Raw genomic sequence first — 25,896 nt, 5'->3', positions numbered from 1 at the left:
CCTTTTTTTAATGAGAAACTGGTCATTAACCAAGTCATCACAAAGCACTTTTTTCTAATGCTGAATTTAGGAGGGAAAATGAAACAATGCAACCAATTCTTGGAAGCAATGAGTGAAATCTATAAAAAGAATCACCATATTGGTTATCGGTTTTAGGTTTATGTGTTGCTCTTTACTTTGTTGATGAATTATGCTGCTAATAATTAAGTCTGTTTTTGTTTTCTCCAGTGAACTAAATATAGCTGCTGTTGATGCAAATCTCACATTAGCTGTGTCAAAAAACGTGGCCAAGACCATCCAGTTATACGGTGTAAAATCAGAGCAGCTCGTAAGTGATACTCCTGTAAACTTTCATGATTGTGTTTAAAATTACTAATTATGCAGTCAGTGCCTGACTATACATATTGAATTGACTGAGTTTACTGGCATTTTTACTTTAGTGAACTTTTGAAACTTTCTGATGAATTTAAACCAGAAAAAAATGTGATGTTTATTTAAAAAAAAAAAAAAATGGCCCTTTTACCACTCAGAATGCAGGTAGGTTTTATAAGACATTTAAAAAAATGCATTTGCCACTTTCTGGGCTAATTATATATGTTTTAAAATAGAATTATTTCCTATTGATTAAATTTTCCCTTTCATATGACCACTCACTCCAGGTGTTCATGCACTGTTGTTACCTAGTGTGAAATTGACTTGAACTGTTAGAAAAGGATTAGAGGAACTGAAGTGCTTAAAATTGTAGTAGAAAACTGTTGATTAACTTTCTAAAGGTTCTAACCCCAGAGCATGGAAGTTTAACTCTAAAATTATTCTATTTGACAATAAAACAATAGCTATATATCTGAATCATATCTTAATTCTGTACATTAATGTTTTAAAGCACACCTTTTAACTAGCTTATATACTATCTACTCATATGCTAACTGAAATCTGAAGAATAAGGCTTTAGTATATTTAACTGTCATTGATAGACAAATTTTAGAGAATGTGCCGAAACCTGATATCTCTATTATCTTTATAGGGTAGCCAACCATGTTTCCGTTTAATCTCTCTGACTGCTTCCAACTGATGCATCATAAAATGAAGTAATCTGGTTTTCCTGATGTCCTAGTAGTTCAGTTGGTTCTGGAATAGTTTTTAGGGTAGGTTAGTAACAAATTGAACTGAAGGAATTTGTTTAAAATGATCCTTAATGATAACAGTCATATCATGAGGCTTCCTACTTTCAGCTCCAAAGGATGGCCAGACTTTGTTTGCATATTAACACGGAGCTATTTTCCATTCAATTGTTCGTGCAGCCTTGACAGAGAATTTGAAGCATCTTTTTGTAAACTTTTGCTTATTGAAAACTGGCCCTACAGAGATAGTTGGAGCTCTTTGTAGGTAATGACGTTGCTGGAGGCTCACAGGGATGTCCAAGAAAGGACTCAACTCGGAGCAGCAGTGACTGGGTTCTTGTGTCCATGCAAGAACGAGTTCAAGAGTGAGGCAGATGCAGGAAAGCGAAAGTGATTTATTGAAAATGGAAGTACACACTTGAGAGGAAAGAGCGGGAAAACTCAGAGAAGAGTTGGGGAATAAGTCGCAATCAGGGGTATTTATCCCTCCCTGAGGGGGAATTGGTAAGGTCCCATTGACGTGGTTCATTCAAATCCTTCCCCTGGGCAGGACCTTCCGTTTCTTCCTGTTTTTGGTTCCTCCGGATGGTCATGGCGCCAGATGCATGATGGGAGTGTAGTAACAGCAATGTAAATGACGTTGGAATGTTACACTTAGCTAAAAGTCAGGTCCGTGTCATAGGGATCAGCTGAGCTAGAAGAAACTGTTCTTGTTTTTCTCCAGCTGCAGGGACTGTGAATGCATTCACTTTACTACTTGTGTAACCGTGTGTAACCTCACGCTGTATCCTGGAGGGGGCTGTCAATTTCCTAGGCGACATATCCTGCCTCAATTTGATGACTAATTGTTGTCTCAAGCTTTTTTAATAGAAGCTTTATTGTGATGTTCATTTATTTCATTTATAGAAATAAACCATGCTTTTTAAAAACATGGTTTATTTCTATAAATGAAATTCAGTATTATATCCAGTAGTTTACTGTAATTACTGAAAATGTCAGGAAAATAATGCTTATGAGATGGTCCCACCTGAGGACATTATTATAAGGAAGAGTCAGCATATATTTATAGGAAGTATTTTGCTTTCTTCGGCAGGAGGAAGCATTGGTAATGTAACTTGTGACATCAGTTAAGGCAATTAATGGCAAAAGGTGTTGACGAAATTAAAATATATCAACAAACATCTAATTGAATTGATACTGTTAATCAAATAGTCTGTGACCCTAAATTACTCAGGCCCACCAAGCATTCTATGCTGAAGGTTAATGGAAAGTTAGTCACTGACTTTAAAAATTTTTAAGTGAGTTCTTTTTCCAAAGTAAATTTACTTTTCAGCTTTTATTTTAGCATGTAAAGAAAGCCTAAGCATTAAGTCAGAGTACAAAGCATCATTTACTTTATTTTTGAAATATATTATTAATGACAAGTTACATTTTAGTGTTTACCTCTTTTTTTTTTTTTTTTGGCTGTTAATAACAATATTTCTGCTACTCCTTTATGTTTTTAAATTTGATCTATTTTGTTCTTTGATCTTGCCATATCCCTCTTTTTTGAGTTATTTCACTGGAAACATTTAGAAGAAAATAGCCAAAGTCAAGTTTTTAGTAGGAGAGAGACTTGAAACAGATTTTTAAGTAGAGTTATCTCCTCTATCTGTAAATGGAAATGTTGACTTGGAATTTGGTATCATATCTAAGTCTAAAACTGGAAGATTCTTTTTGTGGATAAAATATTTACGCCTCAAGTCCACAAGGTTGAAAAGTGACAGAAATCAGATCGATCATTAATTGAATGTTCAAGCAGTGAGATAAAGGAAAGCTAGAATTTTAAAGTGAGCGTTTTCAAAAAGGGTGATTTGAACATATAAAACTTGAAAAATAAGATGAGCAGCTTCCCAGGATCCTAAATTTATTTCCCTAAAGGTTAGTTATGGAAGTTTCTTGGCTATCGGAACATTTTCGTGTACCTAACTCTGGCTTTAACTCACATCAAGACAAAAGGATTTTTTTAAAGTTGGTGCTTTCTGTGGATCATCGTTATGGTCATCTAAACTCATTATGTGTATCCGGATACATTCTTCCACATGTCCATAAAAATTATATGCTGTTCCTTTTCAACCTCATTATTTTAATATTCTAGGGTATACTAGAATATAACACATAAAGTATATTTATGGTACATATATATGCTTACAAAGATCTGAAATTATTTTATCGTTACACATGTATATATGTATTATTTTTCTAAAGCTTTTCTATTATTAATCACCAAAATTGTGTGTCATACAAACCTAAACCTGGATAGGGACAAATTCCTAAATGCTTTTTTCTGACTCTTAAATGGTACCTGATAATTCATTTTTTAAGGTTAGGGTAGGGCCATAAAAATAACTACCATTATTAAGCATTTGTAGTAGCTTGGATTGTGCCAAGCCATTTTCAGTATTATCTCATTTATTTCACAACAATCCTATGAAATGGAAGTAACAATATTTGCCATTATAAAATGTGGAAATTGAGGCTGAGAAAGGTTAGTAGTATGACCAGTATAAACTGCTAAAAATAAAATGCCAGATAGCAAGTATTAAAACGAGTATTCAAACTGAGATTTCACTCTAAACCAAGCTTTGAAACTCTTGAGTCTTAACACAAATACATCTTTCTTTTTTATTTAAGAAAAGTAGGATTGTGCTATACATACTGTTCTGTAATTTACTCATTCACTTTACAATATGACGTAGAGATCTACATCTACTCTTTTAATATACGTATAATGTATTTTATTTATGTGTCATAGTTTATTTAATTTCTGTGTTCTTAATGGATGGTGTGTTATTACATTCGGGTTGCTATTACAAAATGCCGTAAGCTGGGTGGCTAATAAACAACAGCGATTTATTTCTCATAGTTCTGTAGACTGGGAAGTCCAAGATGAAGGTACCAGCATATCCGATGTCTGGTGAGAGCCTCTTTTATGCATGGTTCATAGGTCGCTATCTTTTCCCTGGCACCTTATAGGGTGGAAGTGGCAAAGTTTTCTCAAGCCTCTTGTATAAGGCCACTAATACTATCCATGAGTACTGCACCCTCATGAGCTCACCTCCCAAAGGCCCCACCCCCTAATACAATCACCTAGGGCATATGAATTGGAGGAATAATAAACTTTCAGATGATAGCAGACATTTAGATGGTTTAATAGTTTAATTTAGAAATGATAGGGATTTATCCTTGAATTTTCACGTGAGTTACACACAATAGGGTTTCCTTCCTCTAATATGTATTTAATTTAGTATGTGTCGTGTGAATACCAGCTCCCAAGGTGCTCTTTTGTGAAAATGAGATCAGTGTAATATTTTAGACTTTCTTCATTTGAAAATTTGTATTCATTTGTCTTGACAGTAGTTGTGAAGTTATAATTTACTAAGTAGAATTTTACGTTCAAAATACACACAAACACCTATAGATGTATATATATCATAATCTTTTATGATTGAACTGAACAAATTGATTACTTAACGGTAATGTATTGGTAATTTGTATGGTTCTGAAATATGACCTTTTGAAGAATGTCACTAGACCTTGCTATGGCAATTTGAATAATTTTTTTGTCTTCTGTATATTAAAAGGAAATTAAAATATTTACATATAACGGAATTGTTTTATAATTTATAGGCTTATAAACTTGTGTGATACAGAATTATAGGCAAATATACTGATAAGTATTCCTTTTAAAAGGTAAATTGTCAGTGAATTTTCCAATAATAACTGTTATTATCTGATGGTTTCAGAGAATGACATCTAGAATTTTAGTGTATAAATGTGAAATATTATAAACTGAGAAAGTAGATTGGCATTTAATTAGGTTGCAGACCATTTGAAACAATAATAGGAATGACATTTAAGGGGAGGTTTCAACTTCAGTGCAGGTGAAGGGCTGCATATGAGGTTAATAGTTCTAGATGGTACTAGGGCTTTTTAAAGGTTTGTAAATGTACACTTTATTATTTGTATAATTTCATAAGTAAGTTGAAGACTTGACATTTCTATAATGGAATAAAACCTACATGTGTGACATTTAAATGATACAGAAACATGAGTTCTACTTTTTTAGTTTTAAAAGGATTATTTAATGCAGATTTAAATGTCATCTACCTGGATACTGCTCAATATATCATATGGGAATGACCTATATTATAATTCAAATAAAGATTTTAAAAAATATGAAATTGCTAGAAAGAGTTTTTATATTACGTGCAAATAAATGAAGCATATCAGTAGATCTCTTGGACAAATGCACTTTAGCTTAATACAAATACACTCATCCCTTTGGATTACCTACCCTCTTGATTCTTTAGACTTTCTGCTCTTTCTTACCTCTGTGTACTCTTACATTAGGCTATTTTAGGATCACTAGAAAGCTCTGACTTGTTTCCCCAGCTTGTGAGAGCTTGATTTTCTGGGTGCTATGCCAGCTTAGTAGTAGTTGGTCGTGCTTGTCTAAGATTCATGAGGCCAAAGTGAAGACAGAAATGTCAAATATTGGTTATTGTCAGTAGGAAATATTTTCAGGAGAAGGTCAAACTTCCAGATTGTCAGTTAAAGTCTGTCAAAGTCTGAATTCCTTTTCTGTTGCCACAAGCACGTTGCCTAACAGACAAGCACAGGACCTGAGGGGCATGCAGTGGGCAATTATTCCTAATACCTCTCAGGGCAGATGGGGCAGCCAGGTGCGTGCTGAGCGAGGCAGGCTTTGCTCACCGCAGGCTGGCTGTGGGTCTGGGCGGGCCTTACCAACAGCTCTGTCTGCAGGCTCTGATCCTGGGCTTGGGCTTACTGTGAAGGTAGAGAGAGCATCCGCTTTAGTCTGGCTCACCAAAGCAGCCCATCCGCAGTGCTGTACTAGACAGCCGACTGACGATGTGGATGCAGAGAGGGGTGAAGGCTCAGTCAGGACCACCTAGGCTTTCTGTCACAAAGCCAACTTAGGAACCTGGCAACAACAAAAAAGAGCTCATAAACTTTTCCTGTTATTCCTACAGGCCTAATCTCCCTTACTGAATCCTAATAGTGTGTACTAAATTTTTTAAATATTTATTTTATTGAGATATAATTGGCCTGTAACATTATATTAGTTTTAGGTGCACAACATACATTTTTTTCTTATGTTGAGAACTTTTAAGATTGACTGTCTTCGAAACTTTCAAATATACAATACAGTATTATTAACTGTAGTCCCCCTACTATACATTACATCCCCATGATTTATTTATAACTGGAAGGTTGTACCTTTTGAACATCTTCACTCATTTCTCCCATCCCTCAGCCCCCACCCCCTTGCCTCTGGCAACCACCAATCTGTTCTCTGTATCTGTGAGTGAGTTTCTGTTTTATTTTTACATTCCACATATAAGTGATATACAGTAATTGTCTTTCTTTGTCTGACTTATTTTATTTAGCATAATGCCATCAGGATGCATCCATGTTGTCACAAATAACGGGATTTTCTTCTTTTTATACGCCTGAATAATATTTCAGAGTGTGTGTGTGTGTGTGTGTGTGTGTGTGTGTGTCACATTTTCTTTATCCATTCATTTGTCCATGGACATTTCAGTTGTTTCCATGGCTTGACTAGTGTAAATGATATTGCAGTGAACATAGAGCTGCGGATATGTTATGAAATAGTGATTTCATTTTCTTCCGATAAATACCTAGACGTGGAATTGCCAGATCATATGGCAGTTCTTTTTTAATTTTTTGAGGAACCTCCATACTGTTTTCCATAGTGGCTGCATCAATTTTCAATTCCACCTAGAGTGCACAAGGGTTCCCTTTTCTTCACATCATTGCCAACACTTGTTTGTTGGCTGTTTTTGATAATAGCCGTTCTAACCGGTGTGAGATGATATCTTATTGTGGTTTTGATGTACATTTCCTTGATGATTAGTAATGTTGAGCATCTTTTCATATGTCTATTGGCGATGGGGGTGTCCTCTTTGGAGAAATGTGTTCAGATCCTCTGCTTATTTTTTAATTGTATTATTATTATTTTTTTTGCTATTAAGTTATATGAGTTCTTTATATATTTTGGATATTAACCTCTTGTCAGATACATGATTTGCAAGTATTTTTTTCCAAGTGTGTATTAAATTTATGACATTTGACTATCAGCTTCATAGCCAAAGAAAACAGAAAGTTATTAATATGTTAAATCATTTAATGATTTTAGTTAATGTTAATATTACTTTAAAACACTCATTAGCGTTTTTCTAATAGGCTTCATTTGATGATACATGTATATCTTATCACATTTTCTAATTTTTATTGTTCTAAGCCTGTTTTCATTACTATAAGCATATAATATGCAGATAAATATTTTCCCTCTTCTATTTTTTATTTATCTCTTTCGTTACAAAATATACTGAAACTGGAGTTTCTTCAGTCTCTGAATAAATAGAATTTTTTTATACCAACTCCAAGAAATACAAATAGTAGTTAGAGACTTGAAGAGAAATTGGACAATTGGATTATGCCCTATAACTTTTTACTGCCATGTTAGCACTTCGATACCACGAAGATTTTCTTAATATATTATTCATTTTTTCCTACATGTTCTCATTGGCAGGATTAGTCTGAATTACCTGGTCCATTTTCACTGGAATTGGAAGTCTTAACACTATAGGGCTTTTATATCCTTTTAGGCACATTAGTGATCAAGATGAGCTTTTAATCTTATCCCTGTTCCAAGGAATAGGAATATGATTTAATTCCCTGATTATCCTTCCCAATTATACTACATGTTTGCGAGTGTTTCTGGGAGAGAAAGTTGTCAGCATTTAGTCAGGTTAGGCTGTGATTCACTCAGAGCACCCTCTTCCCTGATACACACAGACAGCAAATACAGGAAACAGTAAAGCTGTATCAGACTCACAAAAAACAGAGCTAACCTCCATTTACCTGTTAGGGCTGCAGTGGGCATCACCCTAGTGTGACAGGAGGCAAGGTTGCCTTGCAAATGGAACCAAGGCCAAAACCTGCTCAGGAGTGGGATCTGCAGTATCCCAGTGCGATGGATAGATATGCTCTGAAATGGAGAGCTGTGATGGTGAGGAGGGAGGGTAGCTGAAAGGGCAACCGTAAAACCCCCATGCACCAGGGACAGACAGACAGTCAACAGAAGACACTCGAACAAATGCCTCCTTTTAAAAATTAGGATGCAAACTAAAATTCACTGCATTTCAGTATAAAAGAACTCATTTGCATTTTAGAAGCTATTGATTGTCTTAATTATCCTTTACCATATCAAGCACATAGCACACTGGGGACGAAAAGGATTTTTCTGAAAGTAACCTCACAGGGTGATCTGATCCTAAGTTCCTAACTGGGCAGGTCATGATAGGTAGTCACACCCCAGGCCTGTAACTTTTTATTAAAGTTTGTCTTTGCCTTAAGCAGGTCCTGTGCATTGTTTCTGTATATCTAGGTTAACATACCTTTGAAAGAAGTAACCACCCTCAAGAGAGCAGATAATCTTGTTAACTAATCCCCACCTTGTTTTTTCCCACCTCCATGTAATCTTACTTACTTCCCTCCTTAATTCCAAATACATAAAAGTAACTACAAAACTGTCATTCTCCGGAGCATTTGAGATCTTGCTCCCCAGTGAGGATGGAAAAGGGATATAGGTTAAACCTGACTAGCTCAGGAGCCTGAAAATAACCACATAGGATGGCGTGAACATAAAAATTCCTAACTAAGGTGGGTCATGGCAGGAAGTCGCATCTTTAGCCTGAAGCTTCCTTGATAAAGTCAATCTTGACCTTAAGTGAGCCTGTCTGTTGTCTTTTTGCATCATCTGGGATAACATCCTCGGACCAAAGCAGGAAACTACAGAATCCCTCATTATTCTTGTCCCCTGATTCCCTGTGTGCTGCAAAAAGTGAACTATTAACTATCCCGTACCCACCTATGTGAAAGAAGTACCTGTATCTCCAGTTTACTTTTATCCAATCCCAGAGAATTCCCCCCTTTGCTTTCTCCCACCCCCTTAATCTACCACCAGTGGATTTCATGTAACCTTCCTCCTTTGAGTCTATGTATAAAATAAGCGGCAAACTGCCATTTTGTAGAGCATTTTCTCAATCCGTTGAGATTTTGCTTCCTGGCGATTGTCAGTTTGGCTCAAACTCTTACAGGCTTTTTCTTAGGCTGGATGTTTTTTCATCGACACCAGCATATGTCCTCAGTTTGGCTCAAATAAACTCTTATAAAAATTCTCGGCAGATTTGGATTTTCTCATGTCAGGAGCACTTCCGGGCAACTAATTAACTTTTACTCAATTCATTAGCATGAATTTGTGCCAATTTAGAATTTAGAAGACATACATTTGAAAATGATGCATGTGGAAAGTGTTTTCTCTGTGATGGGAGTCAAGAAATCTTAGGGTCAGAATTGTTATCTGAGGAGGTCTGTGAAGGGGTTTCAGAGGATTTGTGAACCCCAGGAAGTTATAAAATGTTACGATATGTGAATTTTGGTGGGGAAATGTAGAAACAGATTTCAAAGAACTCTATGACCCCTCCTCCCAAAGTAACTGAAAAATATTTGGAAAATATCACAAATATTTTGAAATTAAATGACATACTTTTAAGTAACTCCTGGGTCAAAAATGAAAATGTAAAAATATATTTTGAACTAAGTAAAAATCAAAATATAAAATATCATCAAACTTAGTGGAATGCAATTAACTTAGGAAAACTCATAGCATTAAATGCTTATATTGGGGGGTGGTTCTCAAATAAGTGTTCTAATCTTCCACCTTAAGAAACTAGGGAGGTGAAAAATAGTTGATACCATAAGTAAGTCTCCTCTGACCATCTCTCTACACAAAAAAGAAAAACTTTGAACATCACATTAAAACTGCCATTTTTTTCCTTGAACAAATTTAATTAGAAAAAGTGGGTAGGATTTGGGCAAAATTATTCCACAACTAATTATGTTTATTTTGTTGTCAAATCATTCATTGCAACCACTCTGGAACCATTTACCCATTAGCTGCTTGTTAAGTTATGTTAAGTCTGTATTTTTAAACCACTTTTTTGGGGCATTGTTTTTTTGCATCCAAAAGCATTAATTGATACACAAGGTATATTATAATGACAATCTTTTAATAAAAATTATAGGGGCCGGCCAGGTGGCTCAGGTGGTTGGAGCTCCATGCTCTTAACTCCGAAGGCTGCCGGTTCGATTCCCACATGGGCCAGTGGGCTCTCAACCACAAGGTTGCTGGTTCAACTCCTCGAGTCCCACAAGGGATGATAGCGCCCTCTGCAACTAGCAACGGCAACTAGACCTGGAGCTGACACAACTAAGACTGAAAGGACAACAACTTGACTTGGAAAAAAAGTCCTGGAAGTACACACTGTTCCCCCAATAAAGTCCTGTTTCCCTTCCCCAATTAAAAAAAAAAAAAATCTTAAAAAAGAATTATATATACAGAGGGTGTCAAAAAAATGTATACACTTTTTAAGAAAGGAAAAAACTATTAAAATTGTAATATGCAATATATACCGATAAAAGATGAATACAAGTCACATTTGACTTCTGCAATTACAAGAGGTGCTCTGGTTATATCAGCATAATTTTAATATAGTTTTTCCCTTTCTTAAAATGTGTATACTTTTTTTGGCACCCTCTGTATTAAAAAACAATGAGAAAATGGGGGGGGAGCAAATTAAATTCATAGCAAGTAGAAAGAAGGAAATAATAAAGATGAGAGCAGAAATCAATCACGTTAGAAACAGAAAACCAATAAAGAAAAATCAGTGAAACCAAAAGCCTGTTCTAGAATGTGTTGATATAAGAAACATCTAAAACTGTAGAGAATTTTTATGAGTTTATTTGAGCCAAACTGACAACAGTTGCTGGGAAGCGAGATCTCAGATGCTTCCCAGAATGATAGCTTTACTGTTTCTTTGAAGGAGAAGAAAGTAAGGTACAGAATAGTTTACAAGATTATGTGCTCTCTTGAGGGTGGTTATGCCTCCATGGGGTCGGGAAGAAGGATTGCTTATGGCATTTCAAGGGTGTGTTAACCTAGATGCACAAAAACAGTAGGTAGGGCTGGCATCAAACCTCTCACTAAGGAAGTCAGAGGCCTGGCGCGTGGTTAACCACCGTGACCTGCCCAGTTAGGAATCTGTGATCAGGTCACTCTGTGAGGTTACTTTCCTTTGGATTTATGACAGCACTACTTTTCCATCCACAAATTTTAAGTAACTTTTGTGAACTCAACATACCTGTAGGGGAGGAAACACTTTCCCTCCACACTCCTGAGTTCCATAGGTGGCTCTATGAAATAAACTGACAATAGAGAGATTAACAGGAGGAAAAAGTATACAAATGTAGTTTTTCAATAGTAGGTGCATGAGGGCATCACAGAAAAAAAAAAGTGAATACTGAAAAAGGGGATACGATTTGAGAGCTTATATACTGTTTTAATAGGGGGAGTGGAAGGAAAGAGGGTATAGGTTACTTAGTGGAAAGTGGATAATTTTTGGAAAGGATGAGTGAGCCCTTAGAAGGATAGATGGGAGGCACAGTAGTTTGTGACAAAGTTTGCGTGGGTGTGATGTTTGCTTTTAGTTTCCTCTCGTGATAAGAGTGAATCTTCCTTGGTTGATAAAACTCCCCTGGGGATGATTGAAGACAGTTGAGCTCCTTTGGGAGGATCTGCTTTTAGGCTGGGAAGGTGAGTTCCCAGGAAGCCTCTCCCTGTATTTGCTGTTTTTCAAGTGCCTTCTGCTCAAAATAATGAATATACCAAGACAATATTTCGGAGTGCCATTCCTTGAACTCCTTCATATATAATGTCAATATAAGAACATCCAAACCTGTAGAGAATTTTTATAAAAATTTATTGAGTCAAACAAAGGATACTCTTGGAAGTAAGATCTCAACAGACTGAAAAAAATACTTTGAAGAATTAACAGTTTGCACTTTATGTATTTAAGATTAAGGAAGGAAGAAAGGAAGATTACATGGAAGTGGGAGAAAGTGTGGAGGGGATAAGATGACAGGATAGTTAAGGTTATGTGTACTCTTGAGGGTGGTCACACTTTAGAAGGAGGGGTCTGAAAAGAGGAATTTCAAAAGTGTGTTAAACTAGATGCACAGACAGTGGATAGGGCTTCGCTTAAGGAAAAGATAAACCTTTTATTAAAGAAGGTATATGTTGGGGTCTATCTACCATGACCTGCCCAGTTAAGAGTTTATGATCAAATCACCCTGTGATGTTGCTTTCCACAGAATCCCTTTTCTGTCTTTAATAAATTATATACAAATCGACTATTTCTATTTACCAGGTACAAACAGAAAATAGAATTTATTTTAGAAAAACATTATTTATAGTAGCATTCGAAAATATCAAATTCCTATGAATAATTTGATAAAATAGGAACAAGACTGCACTGAAAACTGTCATAGTAAGAAAAATTAAAGAAGAATTAAATACATGATGGTATATATTCTATTCATAGATTGGATGACTCAGTATTACATATGTGTCAGTTTTTCCAAAATTGATGTACAGATTCAGTGTAACAGTATATTTTTTAACAATACAAGAAGATTTTCTCTGCTAGATATCAAGACTCATTATAAACCTACAATAATTAATACAGTGAAATATTAGTACAAAGACAGAAACAGAATATTGAAAGAGAAACAGCAGCACACATTTATGGTCACTTGATATGTGACAAAGATGGCACTAGAAAGCAGTGGGTAAGGGATGGTCTTTTTAGTGAGTGATAATGAGCTTGTCTGATAGTCTTGTGGAAAAAAATGAAAGTTGACCGTCATCAGAGACAAAAATCAATTCCAGGTGTGAAAAGAAAACCATAGTAGAAATGCCTATGTATATATCACCGAGCGAGATATACATAGCAGCATTATGTGTAACAGCTCCAAAATATTATAGAAACAACCCAGATGCACATCAACAGTAGAACAGATACATAAATTCTGAGATATCCATCAGTGGAATACTATACAGCACTGAAAATGAATAAACTGCAACTTACATACATTCCTATATGGATGAATCTGAGGAACATAATGTTGATCAAAACATATGTACATGCATGTACATTTGTGTGTATATATATATATAATAATAATGTTATAAATGAAATAATGTATATCCTGAATGATTTCATTTATATAAAGAAGTCATATTGTAGGAGGAAGAAGGAGATAGTGATTGAGCTGGGACCACAGGGAAGGTTTTTGGATTGCTAGTATTGTTTAATTTAAATTTTTTGTCCTTTTGTGGTTATAAGAGTTTTTAATTTATAATAATTCATTTATCTGTGCATTAATTTTTATATACATTCCTATCTGGATTTTGTATTTTTTTTTAATTTATTGGGGTGACAATTGTTAGTAAAATTACATAGATTTCAGGTGTACAATTCTGTATTACATCATCTATAAATCCCATTGTGTGTCACCATCCAGAGTCAGTTCTCCTTCCATCACCATATATTTGATCCCCCTTACCCTCATCTCCCACCCTCCACCCTCCTTACCCTCTGAGGATTTTGTATTTCAATTAAAAATACTTGGACTATACAAAGATGTATATAGGTGGCACATAGGTGTATCTAGCTTTGTAGGAGAAAAATCATTCAGTCTAGGACTTGAAAGGATATGAATACTTTTATAAATTTTGGAAGGTATTTAGTGAATCTCTAATATTTAATAAACCAATTTTAGAAAAATGAAAAAGGACACAGATTAATTAGGAAAAGTGGAAATGCCTTTTTTCTTCCTTATTTCACCAACCACCCACATCTCCCTAGTTTAAACATCTAAGAACTCCCAAAATAAACTAACCAGAACTAAATATAATTTGCTATACATTTTGGAAATTTGGAGCAAAAGAGATCTCTCCCTCTGCTCTGTCTCTCTCTCTGTCTCTCTCTCTCTCTCTCTGTCTCTCTCATCTTTTCTTGGGTGTAGATTTCTTCCTTTCACTTTCGTAAATTCAAAATATATGTGATCACTCTCTTTGCTAAGAACTCTACTTATTTGGAAAATTTAATTTCTAAATAATCAGTCTAATAGTCTAAAGATTGACAGTAATAACAAGGAATATTGAGCTCCGGGGAGTTCAGATCCCCTTCTTTTCTTTCTCAAGCATCCACAGAAAATACTTCAAGAAAATACTGGTAGTTTGGGAGCGTGGTTACAAATTGGTAAAGGTAATACTTTGTAACTACAAAGTTTTATAAACATTTTTATGTGCTGATTTGGAAAAGGCTCTTAATATATATTATTAGGCTAGAAAAAGAAGGTGGAACTAGTACATGTAGTAGTCCCACCTATAAGTGAAATAGATATATAAATAAATGCTGTTTTGTGCTTTTTCTTTTTCCTTCCTTTTTTTTCTGGGAGGTCACACCTAGACTCTGTTAGTGTCTGACAGGAGAATGGGACTGGGATGTGGAGAGAGAACTTTTGTTTTTCAATTTATGCCTTTCAGTTAGCTCTATTTCAAATTTTATCATATGCAAGTTCTTAACAGAAGAAATAATTTAACCCCCAAGGAGGCTGATCACACTGATTGGGGCTAAGGAGGCAGGTACAAGTGGCTTAAGTCTGGTAGCTGTTGGAGCAATCTGTGTTCTGGACATTGATCATACAGTCACAAAGTGGCACCTTCAACCCACAGCTTTTAGTTTTCAGGACTGTGTGTCTTCAGCTACATGCCCGAATTCCTGAACACTGAAAGGCTAGAGACTAACTCAGTGCTTTTGCTTTCCTAGAATTCCTGTGACCCAATCTAATATACTAGAGACTGTGACCTTAATTCTAGATAATTCCAGCTCTTCCAATGTATATATATAGGAAGGGCTTTGGCCTTCACTCGGAGTGAGAGGGAAGCCATTTGTTGGTGTAACAAAGAAGGAGGAAATCTAACTCAAAAGGAAAGCTTGAATAGCAAGAAGTAATAGTAAGCACAAATAATTGATAAAAATGTAGGTAAATCTAAGCCTTAATTGAATAAAATAAGAAATAATAGTGACTAATTGGTGACATGTAAACAAGATAGAACTGAAATACAGCTGCACATTAAAGTTTAAAGTGAGGAAGAGATAAGGAATTTTAAAGCATTCTGAAATACTTGTATGGTTCAGGAGGGCTACAAAGCCATATAGATACTTTGACTTAAGTTGAGTATGAATTTTAACAATTAAATTATGACCACTGAGAGCACAGAAATAGAATATATAACTTCTAAATGAATTAATGGGAAAAGGAGTAAAAAGAGAAAAAAAGTACCAGTTCAGTAAAGGTTGATAAGTAAACAATAAAAATAAGCATATATATACACATATACATATATATGTATATAGAAAGTTCATACTAAGATGGATTCCAAATACATCATTGATTACGATAAATGTAAATAGACTAAACTGGCCACTGATATTTCTCAGTTTGGATAGACTAAATTAACTGAATTTAGCTTTCTGTGATTTTACCTAAAACATAAGAACATATTAGGTGGTGCAAAATTAATTGCAGTTTCTGCAATTTTTTTTCCAACCTTTTAAACCACAGTTACTTTTGCACCCACCTAACATAAAAGATGAAAATAAATGAATGGAGAAAAAAAATTTCAGGCACATACTAATTAAACAAAAGCTGATGTAGCTATATTAACCTCAGAAAAAGACTATAAGGCAAAAAGCTTTCTTAGTGTTTAGGGTAGGGGTATCACAAAATGAGAAAAGGAACAAATTCACTACGAAGATACAGGAATTATGATGCACCTTACAGCACAGCCTTACACGAATAAAATGCGTAGAATTTCAGAGAGACATTGACAAACCCACTATCGAAATGGGTGCTTGTTGGGGTTAAAGGTGTTGATCTGGCCCCAGGAGAATGAGGCTCTTTAGAACCACCTGCTGGAGACGCCTCAGACAAAAGATTCATGTATGAGGAGAGCCTCATCAGCTTGGCGTTCAATAATGTAAAATTGTTAGTGTTAGTTATTAAGACGCTAGTTAAATTGAAATTTATCTTTAGACTATGTATAACTTGTTTGCTATGAAAATGAATAATGCATACAAGATTATAGGTTTAATTACATTCGAATTCACATCTCTAAAACTGTGAAAGTACTAGTCTATGTACAAATACGTAAAGTACTATTTCTAGTAGTTTATATATTTGTGGCTAACTTAGGCCTTAATTTTAGTTTTTCTGTATCCCAGAGGGTAATAAAACTTTTCATTTCTTTTGCAAATTCTTTGCTTTGAAATTTAGTCTGTACTACACCCAAGTTACCCTAATTCAAAGAGGATTTATTCTCTGTACTTATGTGTATGTTTGCTATTGATTAATAAATCAGTCATAGCATTCATTATTGAAAAGTGGGAAAGCTCAGTATACCTGACAGTGAATAGTTCTTTCTTTTTCAAAAAATTAAAAGTATACAGACTTGTGAGTCTAAATTTAATTAACAAGACCAGGGTTTAGGAGCTAGTGATTGGCTGTGGGTAGGTGGAAATTCCATCTGTTGTTCAAAAGAATAAGGCCCTTTGAAGAAAATAAAGTAAAAGCTCTAAATGATCCATTCTTAGCAAATCGTGTTTACCTTCCCCACCCCCTGTAGTTGCTGAATCCCTTGTGCCAGGTGGGGGTTTTGATTTAAAGAACAGAAACATGGGGAAGATGCAGAAAGGTTAAGGAGAAAGGATGGTCTGAGCATTCCAGCTTTGAATGGCAAGCTGTATTTTATTCCTTAATGCTGATCTTGCTCATGTCTCATGTAGAAACAAGGTTTAATTTTGTTTCCAGCTTTTTGGTTACATGTTAACTGTTCCAAAGGGAACCCATCTCAAGCTGTCATCTCTCTGAAAACAGATTTGTGTGAAGGTTTAGTTTGATGTCAGGATGTAATGTTACTATTGAATCTGTTATATGATTGAATGGGTACCTGTTCTTAGTTTTGAGATAAATGGATATGTAGTAACACCTCTTTCTTTTTTTATCAAGTAGTCAAACACTTGGAAAATTCAACAATCTGAAATATAAGTAAGAACCAGGAAGGAAATAAAAAACCTCATCTGAACTGCTAGAATATACACTTAGCTCATGGGAAAATCTCCCAGGTTTCATGTGGTTAGTTCTCTAGACTCCCACTTTAAAGCAAGTTAGACCAAGATAACGGGCGGTAGGAGAAGATCAAAAAGAGAAAACTGACACCTTAGGAATATTAAAAGGCTTGGAACATCACCAGAATTTAAATAAAAAGAAAACACAAAATTTCAAAAGATACAGTAACCTAAGGCTGTTTAATGAGTGAAGGGGCAGGCAGCATATATACCCTACTGAGCTCTGACAGAGTCACTTTTAAAACAAAAATGTGTAGTAACACAAAAACACTGGTCATTGTAATGCTTCTGGACGTATACAATGCTTAATTTAACTAGAATTTGCCTTCTTAAAGTACATGTTCTATATACCGTATTTATGAAACCAGAAGTGTGTCATGCACTATAGAAAGATTTTCTTGAAAATATTTTCTGATAGTTTTAGCACCAAAGACAATTAGTTTCATTTGTCAGGAAGGTTTAGTTAGGTTGAAATGCCAGGGAATTGAAGGATTTGTCTTTTATTGTGCATTTGCAGAAACGTGCTCTGCTCTGGATTCCAAATACAATGCAATTTCTAATGTATTACGAACTATATTATTAGGACTTTCATAATTTGTGAGTGTATATGTGTGTATGTGCCTTTACGTTTTTATAGGACAATTGGTGTATTATAATAAGCTAAATGATATTTAATCATAATTCTTTTTTCCTTTACTTGAACCATGTAATCTATGATGAAAGCATTTGATAAGTAAATATACAAGGTGTGATCAAAAAATACGGTGAATGTTTAAAAAATTTATTACAGCAAAAGACACATTGCGATCAATCCCCCTTAAACAACTCCCCCTCACTTCAAATACACTTATCCCATCATTCTTGCCACTTTCTGAAGCAGTTCTGGAAGTCCTCTTCTGTGAGTGTCTTTACTTCATCCTTCATCATGACAATGCTCTGTGTCACACACATCGCTTCTGGTGCGGCAATTTCTATCAAATAAAAACATTACAGTGTGTTCTCATCCACCTTATTCACCAGATCTGGCACCGTGCCACTTCTGGCTCTTCCCTAAAGTCAAAATGAGCATGAAAGGAAAACGATTTGATCTATTCAGGACACTAAAGCAGCCACGACAGTGCAACTAAAGACACTCACAAAAGAGGACTTCCAGAACTGCTTCAGAAAGTGGCAAGAACGATGGGATAAGTGTGTTTGAAGCGAGGGGGAGTATTTTGAAGGGATTAATGGCAATGTGTCTTTTACTGTAATACTTTTTTTAGTTTTAAACATTAATCGCATTTTTAGATCACACCTCATAAATAAAAATCAATTATTTTTATGTGTCACAGATTAGTAAATCAAAAGAGGTTATCTTTCCCAAAACCTTCTTTTGGGCAAGTAAACAGTAACCAAAGTTTATTTTCTCATGTTACCTTAAATCTTTTAGGAATGGAGATTGTACATCTTTCATTTTTATGGTGGGTGACATTTCTAAGTGTAATCTACAAGTGAGCCTTGTATATACTTTGTGGAATCTGCAGTGCCCTTTGCTAGTATTTTAGTAACTTTCTTCATGTAATGCTTCATACTATTTTAACATTTTTGTATTCCAGTCTTTTTGTGAGAGCAAAGTGCTTCATAGATTAATCTGCTGTTTTTAAAAATCAATTAATACTGTAACATAAGGAGCTCGCCCATTGTTTATTGGTTCCATCCTGTGAATTGCCTAATTTACCTAACTATTCTCTTATTCTTAGACATGTAGGTTTTTCCAGCTTCTCTGTTTTATAAACAGCATTATCTTTGTGTGTATAGCTTTATTATTTTCTTAGGATACATTTCTAATAGTGGAATATATGAGGACACAGCAGTTTTAAAACTCTTGGACTATGTTGCTCATTAGCATCTTCTGACCTAGAAAACATTTAGATGACCCATAGATACACTTAGAATTATTGGACCGTGTGTCCAGAGAAACTGATACGACGTAGATCAGAAATTGCAAATAGATTCTATTCCATGTCAAGTCTGCCTGAAGCACTGTGCTATGAGACCATCACAGGGCCACCGCTGATTACTGATGTCTTCTGTATGTGTGAAGGGGGAGTGACAGTCTGAGATCCAAATATTTGCCTTTTCTACTTCTCATTGAAATAATAACAACAATAACACTTAGACTTTTCGTGTGTGTGGTTTTTTTCCCTGTGAATCCAAAAATTAGATAGACAGCATGTATTGATATAACTATAACTAAAGGGTCATCAAAATTTATTTCAAAGTTTTTGTTAGAAATATCTGATTTAATTATAAAAATGTTTTGACTTGGTTTTAGAGAAGCATTGTAGATTAGTATACATTTACACTGTTCTGCTCTAAACCTATGAAATTCTAATACATGCTTTTTTCTCACTTGTTTTATGTATGCTTGCGAAGAAATATTTAGAAGAATTATGAACAAATCCACATAAACAGAAGTTATTCTGTAGACTTGACATTTCCTTGGCAGTAATAGAAATTATAGATTAATAGAACACTAGTAGTATTTCCATAATATCTGGAAAGTAACTTAACCTTCTGTAATTCAGAATCAATCCATAATGTATTTTCTTGTTCTTTTTAGACGTTCTTGTTCTTTTAGACTGTGTCCCCAACTTTATAATTTCCCAGAAGTGGTTTTAAGTAGATATTCTGAATAGAAATTTAAAGCTGTCATCCCACTCACCTGTCGACTTGCCAGTTTCCTTTTACTTCTAGCCCTTAGCTGTGATGTTAGGGAGATCTTGGTCATTTCCTCTGCAAATTAATGATATAAAAACAATCCTCATGTTAATTATATGGTTTATCATTGCTTCAAGGATTCAGTCTCAGCTGTTTCTCATGCATTGAATTCACATGGTGTTCCCAGTGAGCAGATGTACAGAATTAGATTTTCTGAAAAATATTTTCTTTAGATAGTTAAACTTAAAAGGAATAACATGTCTTGTCATTCAATCTTGGGAACCATTTTAATTATTATTGAGGGTTTGTTAACCTTTTATTTCCCTCTCCTACTGTGTGTGTGTGTGTGTGTGTGTGTGTGTGTGTGTGTGTGTGTGTGTGTCTGGTTTTTAAAATTTGAATGCAACTACGCAACTCTTTTGTTTCCGACATCTTTCCAGACTATTAAATAGTGTAACAGTATTCTCCAGTATATACATTTCTCGTAGTTTAGAATTGATGTTGAATCTCTTACTGTTCCCACCTTTCTAGTCCTATAGTTCCTAATGCTGTACAGCCAAAACTGTATTTGCACCTGCATACAATTTTATTCATCTCAAATAAAGTAGACTTTCAAGATGTAACTTTGAGGCACCATTCCTCTGAGTGACTGCCCTTCAGTCATTCAGCAGATGCCTAATGAATATTTTCTACTTTAAGCCTTGCCGAATAAGTATGTGAATGAGGGAAAACTCAATTTGAAGGAGTTCAGATGAAGGAAATAGCTTGAAACAGAGTTAAAATGGCTCAAGGCAGGTGGAAGATTCTGAAATAGTCAGAGAGCGCCTACTCGGTGTAAGATGCTTTGTTACCACACCCAAAGGAGTCAGAATTCACTCTGTAACTCCAGGCAGCTTGACTGGCTTTGCTTCTGATTCCTCAGTCCTTAGATTTCCTCTAATCTGCACCTTTGGTCCCTAGCCAGTGCTGAAATAGGCTGAAACTTGGAGGAGTGGGTCGTAGGGATAAGGACCAAGCAAAGAATAAGTGAGAATAAAATGAGAACAAGGCACAGAATTGTCTAGAGATGAGCTTGGTAATACCTAACATTGTTGAGGTATTTTACAGTTTGCAAAACATACTTTTGTATCAACCGTGTTACTAGTTCCATGACAGAGATGAAATTGAAGCCACAGGTTACTCAGCCAGCAAATGGTAGGGCCAAGTCTGTTTAGAATCCTAAATCTAGTGTTTACTTTATTGCAGACATCCTGGGAACAACAGGAGGGTAGGTAAAATGAACCGATAAGTTCATATGGTGCAATACCACACAGCAGTAAAAAGGGACAAACATGGGTGAGAACCAAAAACCTTATGCTTAGTATAAGAAGCTTTACAGGCAGGTTCACAAAATAACTTTATATAAAGGTACAGAATAGGCAGAACTAATCAGTGGGGTGAAGTCATTGGTAACAAATATACTGATGTCTCAAGTAATTTTGAGGTGCATCAAAAACATAAAATGGGTAGAGGGGTGGACAGCATATGCAAGTATTGTAAAATTTATAGGTGGTCAGTGTATGAGAGTTCATAGTATAAGTCTTTCAAGTGTTTGTAATAAAATGTTAGGAAAATCAAATTATGCATTACTTTCAGTGTTTTGGAAAACAATATATATGAGCCAAAGTAAAAATCTTTTCCCCAAGAAGAATGCAGTGGCAGCAGTGGCCGGTAAAAGAGTAAATTGTCTTTGGAACTTGTTACACATACTTTCCATGTTGTCTATGAATGTAGCCGCACTTAACGCCAAGGCTAATCCCATCAGAACCGTGGGGGCTGCCTGCGCAGTGGTAAAGGATCCTCTGGAGTGATGCGGTAAGCTGCACCAGCCACACCGGTTACCTAATCTCATTCAGCTGGGCACTTAATGTCTACAGTTCATTATACCTGAATTTTACCTTAAAAGGACAATAACTATAAATATTAAATTCTAGTTAATTATATGCATGCTTAAGTGTTTAGGAGTGATGGAGACTGATGTCTGCAATTATTTTGAAACGAATCAAAACTATGAAATGAGTGAAAAGATGGATAGATACATGATATAAAGCAAATTGTAAAATATTAGTTGTGAAATACAGGTTATCAGCAAATGAGGGTTCACTGTACAGTTCTTGAGCTTGTGACTAAGAATCCCGGGTATTGGAAGGATCGTCTGTAGAAATGCTGAGTTAATCAAGAGCTACTTCAGGAGTGCGTAGCAGTGAGTACCTAACGCCCAGATCGTGGTCTCGAATACCACTTCCCACTAAGAGGAACCAGAACTCCCAGGAGACATGGCAGGTTCCAGATGAAAACATTCTATCAATGTAAATTTATGAAGAGCATATCCCTATTTTTAGGAAATACACATTGAAATATTTGGGGGTAAAGGGCCATAATGTATATATGATTCAGAAAAAAATTATGTAGATGTGTATGAGAGGGGGTGAGGAGGGAAGGAGACGGAATACAAATAAGGCAAGTGATAAAAATGTTGCTAGATAAATCTGGGTAAAGTATATATGAGTGTTCCTTGCACTGTTTTTATTTTTGTACTATTTTGTAAATTTAAAATTATTTCTCCTAAAAAAATTATGTCAGGAGTGGTGTTGGAGAGAGACACGGGGGGATCCCCTCAGCTAAGATTATATTCTGTACTGTAAAACCAGCATACGCAGATTCAGTTTACATTCATCTAGTGTCATATTTTTCACTTTGATACTTAAATTTTAGTCCTTGTCTTTGGCATAGTGATGTTTAATTTTCAGTTCTTTCGTATTATCAATGTTTTGCTCCTATAAGGTTTTCTTCATATAATTTTGTACGTCTATTTAATTTAGCCATCTTATCTCAACCTTTGTTTTCACAAGGCTCTCAGGGCATCTGTTTGTAAGTAGTCTTAAAGTCTGGGGATTCTTCTTTCTATACTTTTTTTTAAAAAGACCTTTATTAAAATACAATTTGCCCATTTAAAATGTGCGGTTCAATTGGTTGTAGTATAATCACCATCGAACTTGTAACATTTTATCTCCCCAACAAGAAACCTCTCTATTAGCAGTCACTCCCCATTTACCCGCTCCCCCAACTGCCCCTTAATCACTAAACTGCTTTTTGTCTCTGAATTTGCTTAGTCTGGCTTTTCATATAAATGTAATCATTTAATATGTGGCCTTTTGGGACTAGCTTGTTTTACTTAACATGTTTTCAAGGTTCATCCATGTGTAGCAAGTATCAGAACTTCATTCCATTCTTTTATTTTGGCTGAGTAATGTTCCATTGTATGGATATGCTACATATTATTTATCCATTCATTTATTCATTAGTTGGTCGACATGGGGGTTTTTTTATTCCTTCATTTTTTGGCTATTATGCTATGGAATAATACTGCTGTGAACATTTGTGTTCAGGTTTTTGTGTGAACATGTGTTATTTCTCTTGTGTCTATAACTAGGAGTGGAATTGCTGGGTATTTGTCACTCTGCGTTTATCTTTGAGGAATGGCCAGACTGTTTTCCAAAGCAGCTACTCCGTTTTACATTCCCACCAGCAGTGTATGAGCGTTCCGATTTCTTCACATCCTGGCCAACATTTGTTACAATCTGTCTTTTTGGTTACAGCATCCCAAAGATTGTGCAATTGGTCGCCTTTCTATACCTTCAAAATCTAAAACTATGATCAGTCCTCAGTAATAAAATGATCTCCACCCTTTTCTAGCGGTGAGCCTATCTCATCATTAAATACAGAATACATAAAATAAATGGAAATAAGATTAACATAAGAATTCTTTCCCTTTCCCCTTTCTTTGGCAGTTCTTCTAAATCGTTTGGAGAGAATCTCAAAAGAAGTAAGAGAGATCAGATTTTTTTAAATTGTACATCTAGAACTTATAACTTTTACATGCCCGTTATGGACAGCTATGTATTTAGCATCTGAGCCCGAGTCCGCCATAACCATTGATGCTACTGACCATTGCCGCCTTGGTCTCTAAAGTGGCTCATTCAGGTGCCTCGCCCACCATCTGCTTTCTCCTGGGAGCTCAGAGCTTCCATTAGTATTAGAGTTTAACCACACTGTAAGTTACATTGGATTCTGTGGGCTCTTCTGAGAGTCTCACCATTAACTTTTAACATAGTTTCTGTAAGAAAACTATGGCTTTTTTCAGACCACCAATTTACAAATGATCATTTAGAATACAGCTTGATTGCAAGTTGGTGACTAGACTATGTCCATGAGTAAAGGTGAAGTAAATTGGGGTTGTTTAACCTGATGCCAGAAAATGTTATGTTGACTTAATAATCATCATCATGAGTTGTAACTTCAGCAAAGGATTATTCCCTTTATTTTAATTTTTAATGTTCTTAAACTGTATTTTATTACCACAATTAAGAATTGATAAAGTGGGGATTGAGTTTAATTTTGAAAATATATGTGTGTGTGTGTGTGTGTGTGTGTGTGTGTGTTGACAAAAGGAAAATAGAAAGAAAAATAGTATTTCTTTCTCTCACATTTTATTTGACTCACTATAACAAAGGGAAGATAGTCTTAGGAACTCTCCTAAAAGGCCAGTTTTTCATATGTACAAAATCTGCATCCACATTCATAGAGTTACTTGCATCATGTATTTATTTATTTATTTTGTCTTCATCAAGTTTAATTTATCTTTAAATAATAATTGTTAATAGAGGACTGGATGAAAATTTGATCAGTATGAGAATGGTTTATATGTGGGGTTCTTTTCCTTAAATGGAACTACACCAGTTTTAGATTATAATACTCAGTAAAACATTCCATGTCCTCCTCCCTAAAACTCATGTGTTTAGAAGTAAATTAAAGGTCAGGAGTAGAAAGTTCTTAATACCACTTCTACTGATCATCCATACACGGTATAATATTCAGAAACCTTTTTTAAAAAAAGTTTTAATCTACAAAAAATAAGAGTAATATCCCCTTTTCACCACTCATTTAATTGGAATATTATGATGGCTGTCAAATGTACATAGAATGTAGGTTTATTTTTATTCTTTCCACTCTCCCGTTCTCCCTTCTCCCCTCCCTCCCTATTCGTCCTTTCCTCCCTCCTTCCCTCCCCCTCCTCTCTCTGTCTCTTTCCTCTTTCTTTGATTTTTTGGATGACAGTTACCAGACAGTATTCCCTAGGAGTACTACGCGGATGTACTGGGCCTTTGAGTCCCACTGGCCTCAGGTCCCTCCGCTATGATGTATGGGTGTAGGACGTGCCTCCTGTGCAAGACTAATTACAATGAGGCCTCCGTATCCATGTGTCATCTTTACAGAGGATCCTGCTGTGCCCAAAGTCTAACACTGGGGCTGAATAGTTCCAGTTAACATTCTCTTGGTCAGGGGTATCCATTTCCCCCCGGTGAAATAATGAATTTTTGTGCTGAATTCTTACAGCTCTCCACACAGGGAGATGCAAGTCAGGTGATTGGGCCTCTGACTGACGGGCAGAGAAGAAACGTGGCAGTGGTGAACTCACTGTTTAAGTTGCACCAGTCGGTGACAAAGGTAACCTTTATGTTTATTACCATTCAGTTCTGTGGACTTAATTTCAAGTTCTTGTTTCATCTCACCTCAAATTTAGACAACTTACTAATTATTTAATTTTTGCAAAAGAATGTAATGAAAACATGATGATTGTCAGATAAGCTGAGGAATTAACTCTTTTTTCACAATCTTTGACCCTGGCCTTTATTATTTGTGTGACTTGTCTATACATTTGGTTTAAAACACATGAATTGTAGATTCTCAAATTTGGTGGGTATAATCAAATTTATGGAACAATTGATTTAAAGGTAAATCATCTGTGTTTCATACCTATTAAAAAGCATAATTTGATATCATGTGGGTGG

General features: G+C 35.4%; 1 protein-coding gene and 1 long non-coding RNA gene across 2 annotated transcripts in view; one reads left to right on the top strand and one right to left on the bottom strand.

The window, feature by feature from the left end:
* The window catches only part of COG5 (component of oligomeric golgi complex 5), a 310,835-nt gene that overhangs the window by 241,556 nt on the left and 43,383 nt on the right, over positions 1-25,896 (top strand). Inside the window, exons 14-15 of the mRNA XM_019745323.3 lie at positions 229-328; positions 25,442-25,552. Coding sequence (XP_019600882.2) covers positions 229-328; positions 25,442-25,552 — 211 coding nt within the window. The remainder of the gene's footprint in view (positions 1-228; positions 329-25,441; positions 25,553-25,896) is intronic.
* The window catches only part of LOC141573184 (uncharacterized), a 44,014-nt gene continuing 23,658 nt past the window's right edge, over positions 5,541-25,896 (bottom strand). The window contains exons 2-3 of the long non-coding RNA XR_012498853.2: positions 20,010-20,080; positions 5,541-6,108 (exon numbers count right to left, since the gene is read on the bottom strand). This is a non-coding gene — a long non-coding RNA (uncharacterized LOC141573184). The remainder of the gene's footprint in view (positions 6,109-20,009; positions 20,081-25,896) is intronic.

Source organism: Rhinolophus sinicus, chromosome 4 (genome assembly GCF_057876585.1).
Source record: "Rhinolophus sinicus isolate RSI-liver-muscle chromosome 4, RSI-T2T, whole genome shotgun sequence".
Classification (NCBI taxonomy): Eukaryota; Metazoa; Chordata; class Mammalia; order Chiroptera; family Rhinolophidae; genus Rhinolophus; species Rhinolophus sinicus.
The sequence above is the reverse complement of the archived record's forward strand: the minus strand, read 5'-3'. Positions and strand labels throughout refer to the sequence as shown.